This window comes from Alligator sinensis, unplaced genomic scaffold (genome assembly GCF_000455745.1).
Source record: "Alligator sinensis unplaced genomic scaffold, ASM45574v1 scaffold913_1, whole genome shotgun sequence".
In the NCBI taxonomy this organism is placed as follows: domain Eukaryota; kingdom Metazoa; phylum Chordata; order Crocodylia; family Alligatoridae; genus Alligator; species Alligator sinensis.
The window spans coordinates 121,925-142,456 of record NW_005842501.1 but is presented as its reverse complement, the minus strand read 5'-3'; the positions used below and the strand labels follow the sequence as shown (position 1 = coordinate 142,456).

Sequence of the window (20,532 nt, the reverse complement as noted above, 5' to 3'; positions counted from 1 at the left end):
TGAACCGCTTAATATACGTTTGAAAATAAAATAAATATGGTAAGCTGTTATATATAAAGTCTTCATCTTCAGAAGAGCCAAACAGATATTTGATACAAAGGCAAGTCTTCTCTAATTTCACAGGTCATCATTGTACACAGAGTTAAAAGAAGAATACAGTTTTAGTGACTTTTCCTTAAAAAATGCTTATGTCAAATTTTGAGAGGCTCTCTCATTAGAGAAACTGACATGCATTGAATTTGAATCAAATGTTGCAGTTTCACTGAAGTAGTAAACTCCTAATAGCAACCTGAAGAGGTTTAAACTGTAAAAAACATTTAGTTTGTCTCTTCTATCATAAAATTATTGTTCACAATACAAATGAGATCCATACATATAAATAAGATCTTCATATCTGCATATGTATAGGGAAGGGTTATAAAGAAAACAAAGGGAAAGCCTGGTAAACAATTGGGCCAAAGACTGACCTTTGCTGAGATCAGAGATAGCTATGCCTTAACACATGAGGTAGGAATTAATCTATGTTGTAACTCTGTTTACAATATACGCATTTCTTTTATGTTTCTAATTTACAGATTTTCCATAGCCCTAATTGCTGATTGCTATAATTATAGGATCTAGTAAAGTTTAAAAATTGCTTCAGTTGGTGATAGTGAAAATGGTTTTTTCAGCCAAATAAAATATGAAAGCTGTCTAAAATTAAACTAAGCCACCACCTAAAAATCATAGCTGAAATGTTTCAGAATACAAGATTTGCACTAATACATTTACCTCAAGCTTTTCTGCATGCAAGTCCCTTGTGGTATAATTCAGTATAGCTCGACTTGTATTTTCTCCTCCAAATCTTCTGTTATTACTACTTTCTTCACTGCCAGTCCCAGGTTTCTTTCCTTTTGCCTCTAGCAGATAACGCCATTGTTTCTTCCTGAGAGAGACAATAAAAAGATTTACAGTTTTAATTATTGGAAACTTTAATAAAAGTACAGATGCTTTCATGTAATGTCATTTATTTTTGCTTTGATCATTTGGTTTATGTGGTTTTTGTTCATTGCATCCTGAAGCCACGATATGTACACGTGGAAGACCTGAGGGATAATCACTAGTTTACACAAGCACTGCAAAATGTTAATATACCAGTAAATGTTTTTTTTGGTTTTTTCAGGGTTTTCTGGACAAAGCTCAATCTGATAGATCCTAGCTGTTTTACATTTCCCTAGGAAATGTAGGGAATTGTGGACAACAGTACCACACAGTCCCTAACTCCTTTTCACTTGTACAGTGCTACTCCTCTTGCCCTGTGCTGATCCTCACCTATGTTTTCCTGCTACTCACATCTCTTGTACTCTCCTCTTTGTCATGCTCCCCTCTGGGCCTTCCACCCACATCTCTTTCAGTTCCCTACCCTAAACCAATTTAAATATTTCCATTTATTTTTACATTTACAAATATTTACATGAACATTACAAAATTTGGCATTTAGAAGCACCCCACAGTACAGCTCATGAGGGTTAAGGAGGAGGAGGAGGAACCTTGACAGAAGAGTGGTTACAAAACAGCATGAGCACTGGCTTCTATGGAACAAGGGGGAAAACTAAGCAAGGGAGTCTCATCTTCTCTCCAGGTCTGTTCTCCACCTTCCCTCCTGAAATACAGGAAGATGTCAGGTGTCAGATAGAGTAGGGGAGCTTTCACTTATCTCACTATCACATTTCCAACTTGTGGGCAGCCCACAGGCTGGAAAACTAGCAGTGAGATGAACAGCAGCTGCCATGGCAATTAAGCACTGCTGCTGCTGTTTGCCCCACTAGTAAATTTTGGGCCCTGTGAGCCAGATGACATGACTCTGTGCTTTGGATCCTGCCCACAGAGTTGGGCGAGTTTGACAACGTTGAGTATGTACATAACTAGGTATGTATGTATTACGAAGATCAGGGGCAGGCAAAATGGTGGATCTGGCCAGCAGCTGGACTCCATTTCCCAGCAGACCCTGCTCACATTGTTGCTGCTGGTTTCCATGGAGACCCCAGCAGTGGCAGGGTTTCCATGGAGACCAGCTTCAGCAGTGCTGGTAGAATAGGGAGCTGCTCTAGGGCCAGGATCTTGCAACAATGACAGTGTGGTCTGGAGCTGGGGCAAAGCTGTGATCTGCTGCCTGCATGCTGCTGCCCAGGGTGTATGGGCAGTGTATCACATCTCTGTCCTGGCCCCAGACCACACTGTCACCACCACAAGATCCCAGCCCCAAAGCAACTCCCTGCCCAGCTGTGCACCCTGCCAGCGCTACTGGGACTGGTATCCATGGAAAACCAGGCCCCACACTGTTACAGTGCTGCTGCTACTGGGGTCTCCATGGAAACCAGCCACAGCAACACAGACAGGGATTACTGGGAAATACAGTCCACCACGGGCCTGATCTGGCTCATAGGCCAAACTCTGCCTGCCCCAATGTAGAGGTATCTCTACATACAGGCTATACAGGCTTAGATATGGACTTAGATGAGCCTTCTTACACTGAGATTGAAGCAAGAAGAGTTTGAACAAAATGACTGCATCTACACCTGCTGAGTATTACTCAGCTAAGTGTCCTAGAAAAACTAGATTTCCAATTTTACCAATGTGGTTCCTGATGAGAGTTTTTTTATGATCTCTTAAATAGAATCATAGAATCATAGAAGTAGGGTCGGAAGGGACCTTGTAGATCTTCAAGTCTGACCCCCTGCCTGGGCAGGAGAGAAAACTGGGCTCAATTGACCCCAGTCAGGTAGGCATCAAGCCACTTCTTAAAGACCCCCAGGGTAGGAGCCAGCATCACTTCCCTTGGAAGTTGGTTCCAGATCCTAGCCACCCTAACTGTGAAGTAGTTCTTTCGGATGTCTAATCTAAACCTACTCTCCAACAACTTGTGGCCGTTATTCCTTGTTATCCCGGGGGGCGCTGGGGGAAACAAGGTCTCCCCCAAACCCTTCTGGTCCCCCCTAGTGAGTTTATAGACAGTCACCCGGTCCCCCCTCAGCCTTCTCTTGTGAAGGCTGAACAGGTTCAGGTCCTGTAGCCTCTCTTTGTAGGGTCTGCCCTGCAGTCCCTGGATCATGCGGGTGGCCCTCCTCTGGACCCTCTCAATGTTGTCCACATCCCTCTTGAAGTGGGGCGCCCAGAACTGGACACAGTACTCCAGCTGCGGCCTGACCAGTGTTGCATAGAGGGGGAGGATCACCTCCTTGGCCCTACTTGAGATGCACCTGTGGATCCACGATAAGGTCCGGTTAGCCCTGCCGACCATGACCTCGCATTGTCGGCCCCTGTTCATCTTGGAGTCAATGATGACTCCAAGATCCCTTTCTGCCTCCGTGCTCTCAAGAAGGGAGTTTCCCATCTTATAAAAGTGTGCTGCTGGTTACTACTGCCCAAGTGCAGCACCCTGCACTTGTCAGTATTGAAACGCATCCTGTTTTTGTTAGCCCACCCCTACAACCTATCCAGGTCATTCTGCAGTCTTTCCCTCCCTACTAACGTGCCCACCTCACCCCAAATTTTGATATCATCAGCAAATTTGAACAGGTTGCTTTTCACCCCATCGTCCAAATGACTGATAAAGAAATTGAACAGCGCGGGCCCAAGGACCGAGCCCTGGGGGACTCCGCTGCCCGCTTCCCCCAGGTCGAATATGACCTACATTTGTTTTAGGCAATCTCCTCTTGCACAAGCCAAAATAAAGTGTATTTTTGCTCACCCTCATAACCTTATTAAACACAAAATATTTCCACTGTCTACACAAAGAATTAATGCTGGCATGAATCAATGGAGAGTGATATCATAAGTGTTCCCCATGCAAATTGGAATTCAAAACCAGCTTGCAAGTGTGGACATAGCTATACACACAAAACTACACCTGGTACAGGAAAGCCAAACTCAGAAACACGACAGGTTATGTTAGTAAAAGCACAGTTTTACCATTAAAGCAGTACCTACACTGGATGTTGTCCGCTAGGCCTGTTACATCAATCAGGGCCCTGCCATATGTTATACTTAAGACATTAACCAGTTAATCATATCTTATGTTGTGACTGGCCACACGTTCAACCAATTCATGGCGTCACAAAAGGAGGACTAAGCCATAAAGTTATTCCACAAAAAATGTGTAATAAGTGTGGCAGGCTCCTATTATGCCATTAATTGAACATGGGAGCCCTGTTAGCTCGGTGCCCCCAGCTTCAGGGGTACATGTTGCATCCCCACAGCTGGGAGCCCAGGTCAACTGAGGGGGCTCCCAGTCATGGGAGCTTGCTACTTGCCAGTGCAAAGGGAGCCCAGGATTATAAGCCCAGGCTCCCCCACTTAACCAGCAATAAGGTGTGATGGGAACTGATGCCTGATCCTACAATCATGTCTCCTGCCATGCATGTGGCATGTCAAGAAGTGTAATTGTGTGAATTATGCATCAGATCCCATCACGCCTTTACCTGCACATCTGGCAGAGGCCTCAGACATCGATAGGAAAAAGTGTGATCCCTGACAGCTGTACCAGCAGAAATCTTAGGACCACCCTGACTTAGGAGCTACTGAAAACATATGACAAAAATAAATGTATACAATGAAAGAAAATGTATCACGTACATGAAATATCACATACAAATCAAACTTCTGTGATTATTTTATGTGTAATCAGACACTTATTGACACAGATTTGGAATTGTAGTACTTGTGTTTTCACTCTTAATTATTTGATTTTATCCAAGAAATACATCAAGCGTTTCTGGAATTTGCTGATTGATACATTTAACACAACACATAAAAGAGGTCAACTGACTTACCTATTATAATTAAAATAAAAATATTTCTATGATTAGTACATTTCTAATGTATATAATTAATGACATTACTTAGACTCTCCAAGCAATAAAAGCAGGCGATAATGTGGAAACTCAGAAGATGCTACATATGCCAGAACGCCAAAGAGTCTTTCAGCCATTACAATATCATTCTGAGTAATCTGTAAAAAAAAGTAAGAAAGGAAAGAAATGACTTATACACAATCAATTACCACATGCAATATGATTTTACATATACATCTATCCCATGCATACTTAAGGCAACAAAAGAATTTTGATCTATTTAAAACTTGGACTTTCTTTGATAGGCATCTTAAATATAGAGACACCAAATGAGTGACTTTTGCATGTGTTAATTATTGTTCTCCAGATTTGGAAAGTTTGAGGGATACAATATGGTAACCTAGGTTTCATGGTACCAGAAATAAAATGATCAATTTTAAAACCCTTTTTTCAGGTTCCAAATTCTTATCTTCAGAGGCCTATTAGAAAAAATTTTGAACGAGCTGTAGTACAGAAGTGAAAAAGGTAAGTTTTAGAGTCTGACTTGGGCAGCAGTACTGTGGCTGGGCACTGTTAGTGTCTGTCACTTTAAGGGCTGGAGCAGGCAGCAGCCATGTGCTTGAGTATGACAGCCATTTTGAGATCCTGGAGATAGATAGATAGATAGGTAGATAGATAGATATGGAGGGTGAAGCAGCAGCTTGGTGGTGGCAGCCAAGAGAGAGACATCAGCTGGCAGAGCTCAGGCTCAGGAACAGCTAGAAGGTAAGGGCAAGAGCTTATGGAGATGGCTAAGAGGCTCTTGGTCCTGGGCATGACCTGTCGGGGATGGGTGACCTGGTGGGGTTCCTGGTGGTGTGGGAGCCCCCAGGAAAAAACAGGCCAGTTACCACCCCAGTGAAAGGCAGGTCGTGGCGCCTTAATAACCCTAGCTCCCACAACCAGGTGGGTAATCCCACAGTAGGGCCCGAGAAGGCAGACCCATGTTAGAAAGTGTGGGCTAGATGCTCAGAAGCCTGACTTGAGACACCCTCAACTGGTCAATGTTGGGGCAGAAGGGTGAAAAGGGCCAGGGGCCCACCACAAGGGACGCCCAGAGCTGAGGGCCTGGGGTTCTGGCTGGCCTTGGGGATGAGGCCAGGGCCTGTGTCGCCAAAGGTCCCAGGTGGGGGGAGGGACACACCCGAGAGGGGGAAAAGTGCAGGGTGCTAGGCAGCCCAGAATGAGGGTGGAGTATGCTGCCTGACTGGAGGGATCCAGTTGGGAGTTCAGACTGTGGGGTTATGGGGCCCACTGTGGGGCCAAGAAATCAAGGACTTGGATGCCATCTGTGAGGCATGGGCTGCGACATAGGGAAAGTTTGGAGCCACAGATAAGTTTGGATGCCACCCTCTGGCATCTGGGCAGAAAATGGGCAGCCTCTCACCTGAGTAACATCTTAATCATTTTCCATCAGGGTGTGGCAGATGAGAGAGGCGGGCAGTTGGCCCAGAAACAGGTGGGCAGGTCAACACCCAACTGGCCCCAGGACAGCCCCCTGTTACAAGTACAAAGCAGTCTTTACTGACTACAATTTTCTTTAAAGGTATAGGTGGCTGCCTTCCCCAGCATAGGAAGATGAACTCTCCTGCAAGTACTTTACGTTTTTCAATGCAAACTATGCTGTTTCAGCATATATCTTCTTTAAATTAAATTCCAAGCTATTGATGAATTCATACCATACACTTAAACATTTTTAGTTTCATCTTTTAAAAAAACTCTAGCATCTTCTTTAGAGGCTATGGTTTGTGATTCCCCTGCCCAGGCAACCAGATTACTGACTGACCTAAAATACCAGATATGTTTGCACAACTTCAGGACAGCTGGATTGTCATTGATTTTTAAGGCCAGAATGGATCATGACCTGTTTGATACCTAATGATTTTTTTTTTTTTTAAATCAGCTTCTGTTCATGCTATACTACATCTACTAGACAGACATCCAATCTTGAATAACAGCTTCAAATGAGGCAGAATCCAATACACCCTCACATAAATTGCCTCTAGGGTTATTTTTCCTCACTAATAAAACTTGCATCTTGTCTGCATTAGTTTGGTTCCATCTGCCAGCCACAGGATCTCGTTAGGTATTTCTGCCATCTTAAAGAACAATACATTCTGGGAAATGTCTTCATTTCAGTATTAGCAGACAGTGATCAAGTCTTTTTATATAAACTAAAATAGATCAAGCTTTCTTAGCCTCTTAATACAAGGCATGTTTTCCAGAACTCTAGCCATGCTTGTAGTTACTTTCTGAATCCCTTCCAATATTTCAACATCACTTTTAAATACAAGTCCATAAAAGCCACATGTACGAATGCTGTAATAAAGAGCCAATATTCAGGATGAAGACATCTTTACTAAAGAATTTCATACAACTTCTATGTTCTGTATTAGGTGAGTGTGTAAAATGAAGTCTTGTTCCTTGTTTCACCCTTATTTAACCTTTTAGACAGACATTTCACTGAGGCATATGCTGTGCACTGTAGTGTAACACAATGCAGGGAAAGAAGACAGAAAAACAAAATTAGGTTTCTAAATATTGGGCACTCACAATCTAGGAAACTTACATTTTACCCAATCGCACTTCCTCAGGAAGGGACTTGTAAATTTCAGGAAATAAAGTGCTGCCTACACAGGCAGGCTAATAATCTGGTCCCTAGAATACTCTATTGAACGTAGGAATTAGCTGCTGCCCAAAGAGAAGGGTAGTCCTTAGACGCACGAGTTATATATAATAGCACTATAATATTTTTGCTCATGTTTTAAATGATGCAATGAATGTTGCATGGAGACACTGCAAAAGACTGCATGCACTGAAAAAACAAGTCATTTTTAAAATCTCTCTCCAAAGTTGAAAAGGTTGGATGCTTTTTTTGAATGGGATTTTAAATTTTTATCAGAATTCATGATCAGCTAAAGTGGTCAAACTAGTACAGCCTGAGGTTATTTTAAACCTAAGGTTTAACCTAGGGTTATTTACAGTTTACTAAGAAAAAGGCCACACAACAATAATAACAGACACTTAATGGAGTTATTTTCTTTTTAAGATGATGTATTACTAAAGGGAGTTATTTCAGTTCTCTCCTTTCTTCCTGTGCGGGCCGCCTCCCGATCCCATCCATGTCGCCATGTGCAAGCCGGGAGCGATATGCGGACCCGTCTTTGCGCACGCGGGCTGTGGCCAGCAGCCCGGGCACGCGGGGTCAGAGGAGACCGTGCGGCGGCAAGGCACGCACGGGCTAGAATTAGTCACAGAGGCGTAGTGGTTGATTCAAAGATTATTTACTTACACCCAAGATGGTCGCGGTGTAGGCTGGACAGTTTCCAGGTTCAGCTCCGCTTAAATCCTCGTTGGAGGACTACAACAAATTCGGTTCTTGGGCCCCGGAGTTGTTAAGGCTCCGCGGGTTCGGCAATTTCTTTCCCACGGAGTTGTCGAAGCTCCGTGGGTTTGGTTCGGCTCTCTGGCCCCGGAGTTGTTAAAGCTCCGTGGGTTTGGATCTTGAGTATACAGGATAGGGATACGTCTAGGATTGCGCTCAGCGACGGGGAGAGGCCAGAGGCTGTTTAGACCTCTGTTGCCTTCTTAAGAAATGTGTTGGGTCCGTAAGGATCCGCAGCGCTTAGAGATCTTCACACAGCGTGAAGATCTCCTCCTCCTGGTGTTCATGGAGTCCTCCCTTGTGGGGGTTCTCCTCGGAGTTCTCCAATTTTTTCTCCAACTTGGGCGGAAACCACCCAAGCTCTTTATACGGCTAGCAAGCCAATTGCTAGCCGCCACGTGTGCATAATTTAGAATCGGCCAATAGTGGGGCACAAATTAGAATACGAATGGTGGGAACTCCTTTGCACCGTGCATCTCTGAGATGCAAAAGAAATGCACCATGCAAAGAAAGCTACTAATTGGCGGGAAAATTCTCCGTTGCACCGGAGTTCTTCTCTGTAGCAGAGAACTCCACCGTGCAAAGAAGCTGCAATTTAGCGGGAACATAATTTAGCAGTGCTGAAGCACACACAAACAAAAACTCACAACTTTGAGTTGTGACACTTCCTTTGGGAGTTTTTAGCTCAGTTTAGCCCTTTAACCCACCTATGTTGCATGAGTTATGTGTACTGGGTACAGCTAAAAACAGAATAAATCACAGGGTTCATACTTACATATATTTTAATAGTCATTAGATGCAGTTAACTTAAACAAATTACAATAGCCAATTTGAAATACTATAGTATTGCTCTAGGGCTCACAATCCTAAGGAAAGGAAGGAAGGAAGGAGAGCAGCAAAATAAAAGCTAGACTTCAGAAAAACAATCTGTAGCATACTCAGAGAACTTGCCTGAGGCAAATTCTGGGAGGCAAGTCTGACGGGAAAGGGAATCCAGAAGAAGTAGTCTTATTCTAAGGAAGCTATACTAAGGGTGCAAGAGCAATATAACCCAATACAAAGAAAAATAGGAAGAAAAACAGGAGACTGCCTGACTTAACTGTTCAATGAGCTGAACTCAAAAAGGAATTCTACAGAAAGCAGGTACTTGGTCATATTAGTGGGGAAGGGTATAAGAGTATTGAATGGGCATGAAGAGAGAAAAATCAGGAAGGCCAACGTACAAGTTGAGATGCAATTAGCACATGATGGCAAAAGGAAAAGACAAAGCAAAAAAAAACAAAACAACTTTCTACCAGCATGTCAGAAGAGGAAGACCAAGGACAGTATAAATCCCTATGAAATAACATGGTCAATCTAGTATTGGAGGATATGGGGAAGGCTGAAATATTTAATGCTTTTTTTACTTCAGTCTTCACAAAGAACATCAGCTATCCAATGACAAGAGCCTAAAGTTCTGAAGGAATTAGATGAGGTAATTTCAGAGCCATTGGCTATTATCTTTGAAAACTCATAGAGGTGAGGCGAGTTCCCAGATGACTGTAGGAGGAAAAATATAATGCCCTTCTTTAAGACAGAGAAGGAAGAGAACCTGGAAAATTATAGCTCCGACAGTCTGACCTCAATACCTGGACACATTTTGGAGCAGGTCATGAAGGAGTCTATTTCTAAGGACCTGAAACAGAAAAAGATGATCAGGAGCAGCCAGCATGGATGCATCAAAAGCAAGTCATGGCTGAACAACTTGATTTCCTTCTATGCTATGGTGTCTGAGGTAGTAAGAACCAGTGGCTGAGGTGCAACTTGACTGTAGCTGAGCTTTTGACACATTGACCATGACACTTTTATAAGCTAAGGAAATATGGAATAAATGAAAATACTCCCAAGTGGATAAATAACTAGTTGTATCACTGTATTCAATGAGTAGTCATCAATGAGTCCATGTTTAACTGGGAGGAAGTATTGAGTGAGGTTTTGCAGTGGTATGTCCTGGGTCCAGGATTATTTAATATCTTCATTAATGATTTAGAGGATGAGACCAAGTGCATGCTTAACAAATTTGCAAATGAGACAAAGTTAGGTGTTAGTGCAGATACTAGAGAGTAGGTTTAGGACCCAGAATGATCCTGATTAACTGGAATAACAGTCCAAAAAACAGATTAAATTCATCAAGGACAAGTGCCATGCCCTGCACTTGGGACAGAATAATTGCATGCACCGATAGAGCAGGGGCAGGCAATTATTTTGAGCAAAGGGGCACTTAGTGAGTTTTGGCAACCTGTCAAGGGCTGCATGGGTAGCCCCACCCCTTGACAGGTGCCCCACCCCCTGGTTACCATTTTGTGACTGAAAGTCCTGCCCCCTAACCCATTATCTTTACCACCAGCAGTCCTTCCCCTTCCCCTAGAAATACTCAAATACTCCTTTCAGCAAGGGTGCTTGCCATCTCAGAACCAGAAAAATACCAAATTACGTTCTAAAAAACAACCATCTAAAACATTCATTAATTTGATTTCAAAAAATATCTTTGTCCAGGTTTATATGGGTTTGTGCAGTGTACATAGAGGCAATTGTATATAATAGCTTAAAATGAAGTCTCACATTTATATATTGGGAGGGGATATAGGATTGTGGGGGCTGTGGGTGTGCCTATGGGGGGTGTGGGTAAAGGAAGCATGTGGGTGTGTGTATGGATACGTGGGGTGTGGGTGGGCATGGGGCTTGTGGAGACTGTATGTAGGGGGACGGTGGTTTGGGTATGTGAGGGGCTGTGGGGGTCTGCATGTATGGCAGTGCAAGGTCTGGTGGGGGTGGTGTGGATGCATGTATGATGGGGTGAGCATGTGACAGTCCCTTCTCTCCCTACCCCACCATACACACCCGAGGTACAAGCGCAGGCCTGTGCTCCAGCGGTCTGGTGATGCAGCCAGGATTGCTGGAGCAGTGTGGGGGCAGGAAAGCAGGGAAATGGCTGGGGGGTAGGGTGAGGCTGGGCTGCCAGCTCCCCCTGGGTCTACTGCCTCTGGTTTCTGTCATCTTTGACAAGCAGCCAGGAGCAAATAAATATTAATTTTCTAATTTTTTTTAGGGGCCCTGTGGGTTGGACAGAATAGTCTGGCCCGCCCCTGCCATAGAGACTGGAAAAGGACTGCCTAGGCTCCCATAATACAGAAGAGAACCTAGAAGTTATGGTGGACCATAGGTTTCTTTTCTTCTCGTGTCCTTGTCATAAACTAGATGTTTTCCAAAATCGTGCACAAGTGATGGCTCTCTTCATTGCTGCAGCGAGGTCCTTCATCATACAGGTGTCGTCATCGACAGTTCCTCGAAGTCAAGGATGACATCTGTCAGGCTTGATGGACCCTCAGGTGACTGAGGAGCCCTATTCTGGAAGCTCACGTTCTTCAGCAACAAGGGCATGTTGTTGCGCGGGGGAGCAGGATTCACAGCCCCTGGTTGGTCTCCTTCTCCTTCCTCCACTGCCACCATTCATACAGGTGTCACCAAGGAGTCAGCAAACAGGCAGGTGCTCTATAGCCTGCACTTCACCACACTTGCATATATTCATGGCATTAGAGCAGTCCCATTTGATCATATTTGTTTTTGATCTTCCACTTTGTATGCACAAGTGATTCAGGCATCATCATACTGACCAGTCTAAATCAACCCCTCTGGGAAGGTCCTCCTGGAGTTCCAGATCCATTTCAAAGCACTTGATTGCACATTATCTTTCCTTCCATAACCTCAGTCATGCCCTGTCAGCCAGTGTGTCCAATGGTGCAACACTGGTCACAAAACTCTCTCTCGCTTTAAGCCATTTAGTTACTTCTGTCTGACCACAGAGTGGATTCCTAGGGTATTGCCTTGATCTTTCTTTTTGGCTTGCTACCTTTTTTTCAACATCAGGTGGCACAATGCAAGCCAGTAAGAACAAGCTATCCTTTAGTGTTGGCTTTAGCTATCTTGTTATTTCACAACAACTGTTTTTTAAGAACTCAGTATGGTTCTTGGCATGGACTGATTGTTCCCATACTGGACATGCATACTCTGCAGTGGAATAACACAAGACAATAGTGGTGGTTCATAATGTAGCTGGGTTTGCTGCCCAGTTTGAGGTGACCAACTTTCAAAGTATGTTGTTATGGGCACTGACTTTCCCTTTTTGTCTTCTCTGCTGCAGGGGAGACGGGGCTGCGGGCCCTGGCCCTGATCCCATAGCCCTGGCAGCTGGGGGCCTCCTCCGGCAGGGCTAGGGAGGGGGCAATGGGCTGTGGGTCAGGAGTAAGGGGCACCAGCAAGGCTGGGCAAATGGAGGGATGTGGGTCAGGAGTGAAGGACACGAGCAAGGCCAGAGGGCTGTGGCTTGGGAATGAGGGGCACTGCATAGGCAGGGGCAGGGCACCAGCATATCAGAACTGCTCAGCAAAACAAAGTGGGGATCGGGGGCAGCTGGACCTGCATCCTGGTGAGCAAAGGGGGCAGGGAGAACCCTGATTTTCTATGATTAAAATAAATAAATAAATAAATAAATACAATCAAAATGAAAAGCCAAAATATATAGGCATTTAGAAAGCATTTTATCATAATGATTGAGGCACTGGTAGGCTTCCAAAATGCTTTTAAAATGGTAAATATATCAATAAAACATTGTGGTCAAGTGATACCTGTGTGTGTGTGTGTGTGTGTGTGTGTGTGTGTGTGTGTGTGTGTGTGTGTGTGTGTGTGTGTGTGTGTGTATATATATATAGTAGTGCTTCAGTTTAATTATGGAAAAGCAGAGATTTTGAGGGGGTTTAAATCAAAGAACTTGTGATTTTTATCAGAGAATTTGGGATTTTTAAACCGAGAAAACCAGGATCCCTGCCCATAACTTGGTTGTAGGACCAAAGTGCTTAATCTGCTCCATTTATGTGCCATTGAGTCCAGCTGCTTTGCCATTTTTCAAGTGACTTATTCCAGCATCAGGTTCATCCAGTATGTATGGCATGCTAAACTGATTTTCCTCCAGATCAGCTTGCCATCTAATCTGTATTTTAGGTTGTTTATTCAAAGCATTACTATTAAGTAGAAGCTGGTGAGCCATCTGGTTTGGCTATGATGTTGTGGTATTGCTGTATTTTCTTTGGGTTAGCTTGCAAATGGTTAACCAGGCTTCGCTGCTAGTGTGGGTTATACCTATTCTTTCTATCATGTTTTTCTATTTCTATCACCTTTCTACTTGGAGCTTGTTGGGGCTGTCCCTGCTACAATGATGTCTTCTAAGAGAGAATTTGTTTGAAACATTTGCTGGTATTTTTTGTATTTGGCTGCTAGCCTGGGAGTAAACCCTCGTATATACGCAGTTCTATGCTTGAGGTATATACTTCTTGGAGGTTTTGCACAGTGCGTTCACGAAAAGGTCATAGTTATCTGAAACTGATTCGATGTGTGTCACTTTTTTTTATCAAGGTCTTCGATGCATTGGTGCCATGTTTGGCTGCTGTGACATAGATAGCATGTATGTGAGGAATGGGTTCCAATATGTCTTTTTGCACATAACTTTTATATTGCTATCAATAAAGGTGAGGTCTGGATTATAGATTTATCTCCACTGGGAGCTAGTCAAACTCCCAGGTAGCTCTGCGTCATGGATCAGGCTTAGGTGGTATGTCTTGACTCACATCTTGACTAAACTGCTATTCTCACTGTTTTCACTGTAACCCCATGTGACACTGTGGCTATTGTCACCAATGATTATGCGTGGTTTTTTGTGGTGTAGGTTTCCTGGGCTTACAAAAGCAAAACACTTCTCTGGTGGCTTATAAATGAATGTTACTGAGGAGATGTCCATATTGATAGTCAAGATTTCAATGTTGTATTGATGATGAGCTCTTGTTTTATGAAGATAGCACTGCCGTATTTCTTGTGCTTTCAATGGCTAATCTCATCCCAGGGATCAATAACCATAAACTGAATTAGACCCATCAGTGTGCTCCTGTGGCACAAACAGGCATAACATAGTGGGTTACATTAATAGGAGCATCAACTGCAAGTCGCAAAAGTGATCCTTGCACTTTATTTGGCGCTGGCGAGGCCTCACTTGGAGTACTATGTCCAGTTTGAAGCACTGTACTACAAGAAAGATGTGAACAAACTAGTAAGAGTCAAGGGGACAGCAACAAAAATGATTATGGAAAAAGTGACTTCAAAACACAGGCTGAAAGAACTAGAATGATTAAGTTTTGGGAAGAAAAGACTGAGAAAGGATTTGATAACTGTCTTTAAATACCTGAAGAGTGGTTATATGGAGATAGACTATTTCCTGTAGCCACAGGAGACAGGACAAGGTGTAAGGGTGTTAAATTGCACCAAGGGAAATTTGTTTTGACTATTATAGAAGGAACTCTCTCACTCTCATGAGGATGGTTAAACACTGGAAAAGGCTATCCAGAGCTTGTGGAATCTCCATCTTTGGAAGTTAGACATTCTGACCCGTTATGAACTTTGAGTTCTTTGCAATAGAAGAATTGTTATTATTTTTCTATAATAAAAAATGAGTGAAAACTAGGAGCTGGCATTTTTGAGGGGTGCTGCAAACCTATCAAGACACTCCTTGATAGCTTTGTGGCACCTCTTGGAAAATGTCATTGAGTCTAAAAAGGTTGAGAACCACTGGGTTAGACAAATGTTTGTCTACTTGGTCTTTTTTTCCTGGTATTTACTTTCCTAGTATTTTATCAAATTTTCTAGCTTAAATAAAAACAACAGGGTAGATTTGATCAATACAAAACATAGAACATTATATAAGTCAGTCCAGTTAGATCGTTTCCTTTTGCATAATAATGAAAGGAGATTTTCTTCTCATGAAGGGACTCCACTAATTGTATTAACATTTGGCAACATGGTTTGATAAAAGAGTTTGTCTTTTAAATTAATGGAAATTTATTTTATATGACCACGTTTAAGAAGGAAGTTACATACCCTTTTCACTCCTAAAAGAAAGTTACATTATCTTACCTTGGTTCCATTTATCTTCTGCAGATTAAAATGGTTGAGTCTAAACAGAACATAGTACTTCCACAGAGTGAAGTTGACAATTGGATTTCCTTGATGATCGACTGTCAGCTGTTCAATGCGATGCACCTGAGCCAATGCATTGAATTGCTGCAATGTCACAATATTGGTCTCCTTAAACTTCAGGTGCTTTAAGAAAAACAAGAGATACATGAACTATATTAAGCTTACAGAGAAAAACAGGACAAGGCAACACAACCATCCTAAAGGCATTAACCTCTGTGATAGATCAGCTTTATTCTATGCTACTTAATTTCTCCATACACTCAGGCCACTGACAGACATTCATTCAAAGGAATGATGGGATCTGATCTCCAATCCCAACAACTGCACTTCCTGCCAAGCCACACACGCATGGCAAGATGTGCGATTTTGGGATTGGTAATCAGATCCCAATTGCACCTTACTTGCCATTGCAAGGGGAGCCTGGGATCATGTTCCCGGGCTTTCCCTCCACTGGATTTTTGAAAACCAGGTCCCAACAATCAGCTGATTGTCAGCTGGTTCTGGGGACCATGCCAGGGCCAGTTTGAGCTGTAGCAGAAACTGAACTAATATAGCTGATATTAACATACAGTGTAATAATAGTGAAATGTAACCATGTTAGTCTTGTCCTATAAGCAACTTAAACTCCATTTTGTATCCTTCTGCTTGACATAAGTGAATGAACTCTGCATGGCCTTTATGTATGAGTGTGTGTGAAAGGGTGAATGGTGAAAGAATGGCATAGAGACAGGAAAAAAAATGTAACTGTTTATGTAAGCAACAAGGTGCCAAATGTGTAAATTACCAGTCAGTAAACTAATTAATGGATGGCTGAAGAATTCCTTTGCGGTCTAGGGCACAAAGGAGATAACAAGGAGAAGGAATGCACACATCCTGCCAGATGGGCAGCAAGGGCACTCCAAGGCTGAGATACCAACTTTTACAACCAAACAGACCTCGGGCCTAGATAAACAGAAGATGGATGAGGAACAACTGCAAAAACAGAAACTGGGTATGGAAAAACCCCAAAGCACTGAAACAAAGGATTTCAACCCCTATAAAAAAAGGACTTCAAAAATGCCAAGTTGGGCGAGTCTCTCTCTCAGCTGCTGTTTCTTCGGAGCACAGATAGATCTGTTCACCCCACTTCAAGCTGCTATCTCCCAATAAGGCCTGGGCTGGCCACCCAGTGCTATTATTGAACAACTGCTGCTGGTAACTATAATGTCTGAACGGAATGGTTGTTTTGTGTTTGTATGTGCAATGACGTGCTGATGATCTGTGTGTCTATACGAGTGGTGTGTCCGAACCTCAATATATATGGCATTTTGCCTTATCCCCCTTTATAAGGTCTTGCTCTTGATTTGACAATTGGAATTTAAAGTAACAGAGCCTCAGTGCAGGTGCCAGTGTCTGCTGACAAGGAACCCCAGTGTGGTCCCTACCAACAGATGGTCAGCTGATCGCCCCCAGATGTTCGAGCCCTGGTGGGGTCCCTGCTGGCACACAACCACCTTATTGTCTGCTGGCAGGGACCACACTGGGGTTTGAGCCCCAGAGCAGTCTCCATCCTGCAGGCAATCAGTTGATCATCTCCCAGCAGAGACCATACCAGGCTTGCCTTGTGAAATCCCAAACTAGCTGATGATCAACTGATTGTTTGCCAGCAGGGATCACACTAGGGCTTCCTGGTGCAGTCCCAATCCAGTTGATAATCAGCTGACTGTCAGCAAGACTGGGACCGCACTGGGGCTCTTACTGGCCCCTGTGCATCCCTACTGGATGACGATCAGCTGATCTCTCTCTTTACATAGCCATTTATGTAGACATAGTTCAGAGATCACTGGATACATGTATGTTTTCAGAAGCACTACACAAATCAGATTTACAAGTCAGGAAAAAACCTCTGCCACATGTTCATTTTCAGGTGCGATGGAAGCCAGCAGAAATGTTACTATGTATTTTTTGTGTAATACTTCTGTGGTTTATATCCTGTTTTACTGCACCATTAATTGCCTGAATGTGTGCCTAGGTTACATTTTAAGATGCAACTGACTCCATTCTCGGAGGTTTTTAAGACCAAGCTACACAGCCTTGGCTGAGATGATCTAGTTAGGAATGGTCCTGCTTTGAGCCGGAGGTTGGATTAGATGACCTCCTGAGGTCCCTTCCAACCCTAATTTTTCTATGATTCTATGATAACTGGTTCGTCACGTCTTAAGTGTAACATCTGCCAGGGGCCTCAAGTAACCAAATTCTGAGGTCCAGCTAAGCAGGTGAATTCACTTGACCAGTATTTTTAGCACTTCTTTAATAATAAATAAGCTTACGAATGCTTTCAGCATTAAAAAGGAGCCTTCATCTTTTTTTATTCAATAAATTAGATTTTTAAAAACCTTACTAATCATGTCCTAGTGGGAAAACCTTATCACTTACTCTTTCAAGAGATGTTTTCACATTTTGGAAGTGCACTCTCATAGCATCCTTTTAAGCAGATGAAAATTTCACAATGGGGTAATTAAGAGACAAATAATGTACAAGCAAACAAAGTTTTAGAAGGCTATTAGGTTTTCAGAAGGGGTGTTATAATTTTTTTTTCCAATCTGATTTTTTAAAAATAAATTGAAGGCCTGTACAACCCAACTCATCAATATTTTGGTTAAACGGGTATTTATGATGCACTCATTGCAATAATTTATTTGTATCAATATTCTCTAATGAGGACTAAAAAGAATCATATGTTCCTATGCAAAAACACTATATGAATAAGGTTCACGTGAAATCTGCATGAAAGAAAAGCATTGCATATATCTGGTTCATACACAAGAACTTAAGTGAAACATTTTGAAAAATGGAGCATTTCCTGTTTACAGCACCCATACAGTTCATTGCTCTGTCAATCCCTGCTGAAGAAGGGTCCCTAGGACAAGGTCATGCTGAACCAGAGAACCATGACATTTTGGCAGCTTAAAACCTCTGAAAGAATTTCATAGCTCCAGCCTGAGTATACATTCATCTGGACTGAAGCAAGTGAGTTGCATTAGATTCAGTATCTTAAAAAAGAGTTATATCTTTATGAGGATGACAGAAAAATCTGCTGACCAGAAACCAAGATGGGAAACTGGAAAGGCATGAACTGACCTCTTATATACCATATTTACTTGAATGTAAGATGACCCTGAATTTAAGATGACCCCACAAAAATTACATTCTATATATGGAAACTTTATAAATGTATTACAATTTTCCAGGTACAGAATCTAAAATTGCCTTGAATTGGTCCCCCTCCTATTGCTACAGAAAGCAAAATAGTGACTAGGTGGTCCGATGGTTGGGGGGCGGAGGGGGGGGGGGTCAGGTAGCCTCTTGCCCTCTGCTCCCACTCATTTCTTCCCCCTGTAGCCTTCCTGTCCCACCTGCCACTGGTACCTCCTCCCCCACTGCTAGTTCTCTGCTCCTCCCCCTCAACTCCCCACAATCTCTACCCCTACCACCTGCTCCCTGAAGTCTCTGCCTCTTCCCCCCTGAGTGTAAGACCCTGCTGAAGCTCAGTTCCCTCCCCAGTGCAAGACGTAGAAAAGCTTCATGTGGTAGTAAGCAGGGGAGGCGGAAGAGTTGTGTGTTGACAGTAAAGGTGGGTGGGTCAGAAGCTGCAGAGGGCAAGCAGAGTTGGGGGACAGGAGGCTGCTATGGATCTGACTCTGGCCCCAACCCAGATTCAGGGCCAGAGTCAGAGTTCCCCTTCTACCTTATATTTCAAATTAACAAGGATTTGCTTTAAAAGGGACCAAAAAAACAATGACTTTGAAATAAATCCATGCATGTATGTAAATTAATACAGCTACCTACAGACTTAGTTGCAGAATTAATACATTTTATCTTCCTGCAAGCACAGGTACTCCATAAACACACTTTTGAGCAATACTTTTGTACCTACTTATACACAATACAAACTATGCATGATATTAGTCCAAAGGCAAAAGGCTCATAATTTATTTAGTTCACTGAGCTGGGTCCCAGCAGAGTCAACAGCTTTTCAAGCCATAGTGACCCTGCAGTCCAACACTGTTCAGTATGTATATGTACTCTAGATAACCCAAAAAAGGACTCATGTTCTAATAACTGGAACTAGATGTTCTTGACATGAGTCCTGTGACCCTCCAAAAATGTATATGCAAATGAGGCATGGGGCCACGTGGTCTGGCTCCACCCATGAAGGGCAGTCACACCAGTTGCATGTGATAGGCCAAGAGGGGGAGTGACAGAGCCTCTCATCTACGCAGAAGTTTGGTAATGTTTGCCAGGGGTTTGGGTTGTAGCCGTGTTGGTCTAAGGACATAGGCAGACAAAGTTCCTTGGGTGAATTTGATATCTTTTATTAGACCAACCCAAATGGTTGGAGAATAGTTATTAAGCAAGCTTTCAGGTTCCAAAACCCTTCATCAGGCTAAGGAAGCTTCAGCAGTTGGTGTGTGCTCTTCCTGGATGGAATGAAAAGTAAACAAGCCAGGGGCTGGGGAGTCAGTTGCCAAGCAGATTATAATGTATCAAAAATCCAATGTCTATGTTTAGTCCATGATCTCTAGTATCCAGCAGGTTGATGAAATGGAGCTCATAGGCTCGTCTCTGGGAAGTGTTGTGTAAATTTCCCTTGAGGATCAGGACAGGGATTGGAGAGAAAGTGGCCCTCCTGTGAGAAATGTGCCCCCACCGGTAATTGAGTGTTTCTGTCTTCGATGGATTTCCAGTGTGCATTCATTCTGGTGCGCAGATGTTGTTTGGTCTCTCCTACATATCTTCCATCAGGGCATTTGGTGCATTGGATGAGGTATATTACATTTCTGGAGGTGCAGCTGTAAGATCCTGGGATGCTGATGGCTCTGTTGTGGGGTGTAGTAATAGTGGGGGTGGTGGAGATGTGTTGGCAGGTTTTGCATTTCTTGTCCTGGCACGGTCTGGATCCTTTTGGTGCGTTCTGGGCTTGAGGAAGTTTGCTTCTGGTGAACTGCAGCAGTTCTTCACGTGGTATCCAGGTGGCTCTTTCAAATGTGTGATCTACCTCTCCAGAGGAGTGTCCTTGCTAGGTGAAAGCCTTTTTAAGATTGGTGAGGTGGCGATCCCGGTTGTTCACTTCAGTACAAATGCGATGATATCTGAGGGCTTGGCTGTATATCACAGCTTTTTTGGTGTGTTTCGGGTGATTGCTGGTTCTGTGCAGATATGTATGTTGGTCTGTGG

At 43.2% G+C, this 20,532-nt stretch overlaps 1 protein-coding gene across 2 annotated transcripts in view; it reads right to left on the bottom strand.

The window, feature by feature from the left end:
• Positions 1-20,532, bottom strand: part of LRRC49 (leucine rich repeat containing 49) — a 131,408-nt gene that overhangs the window by 3,750 nt on the left and 107,126 nt on the right. For both annotated transcript variants that reach the window (XM_006031364.3, XM_006031365.3), the window contains 3 exons: positions 15,253-15,438; positions 4,881-4,990; positions 772-925 (listed from right to left, as the gene is read on the bottom strand). In XM_006031364.3, coding sequence (XP_006031426.1) covers positions 772-925; positions 4,881-4,990; positions 15,253-15,438 — 450 coding nt within the window. The remainder of the gene's footprint in view (positions 1-771; positions 926-4,880; positions 4,991-15,252; positions 15,439-20,532) is intronic.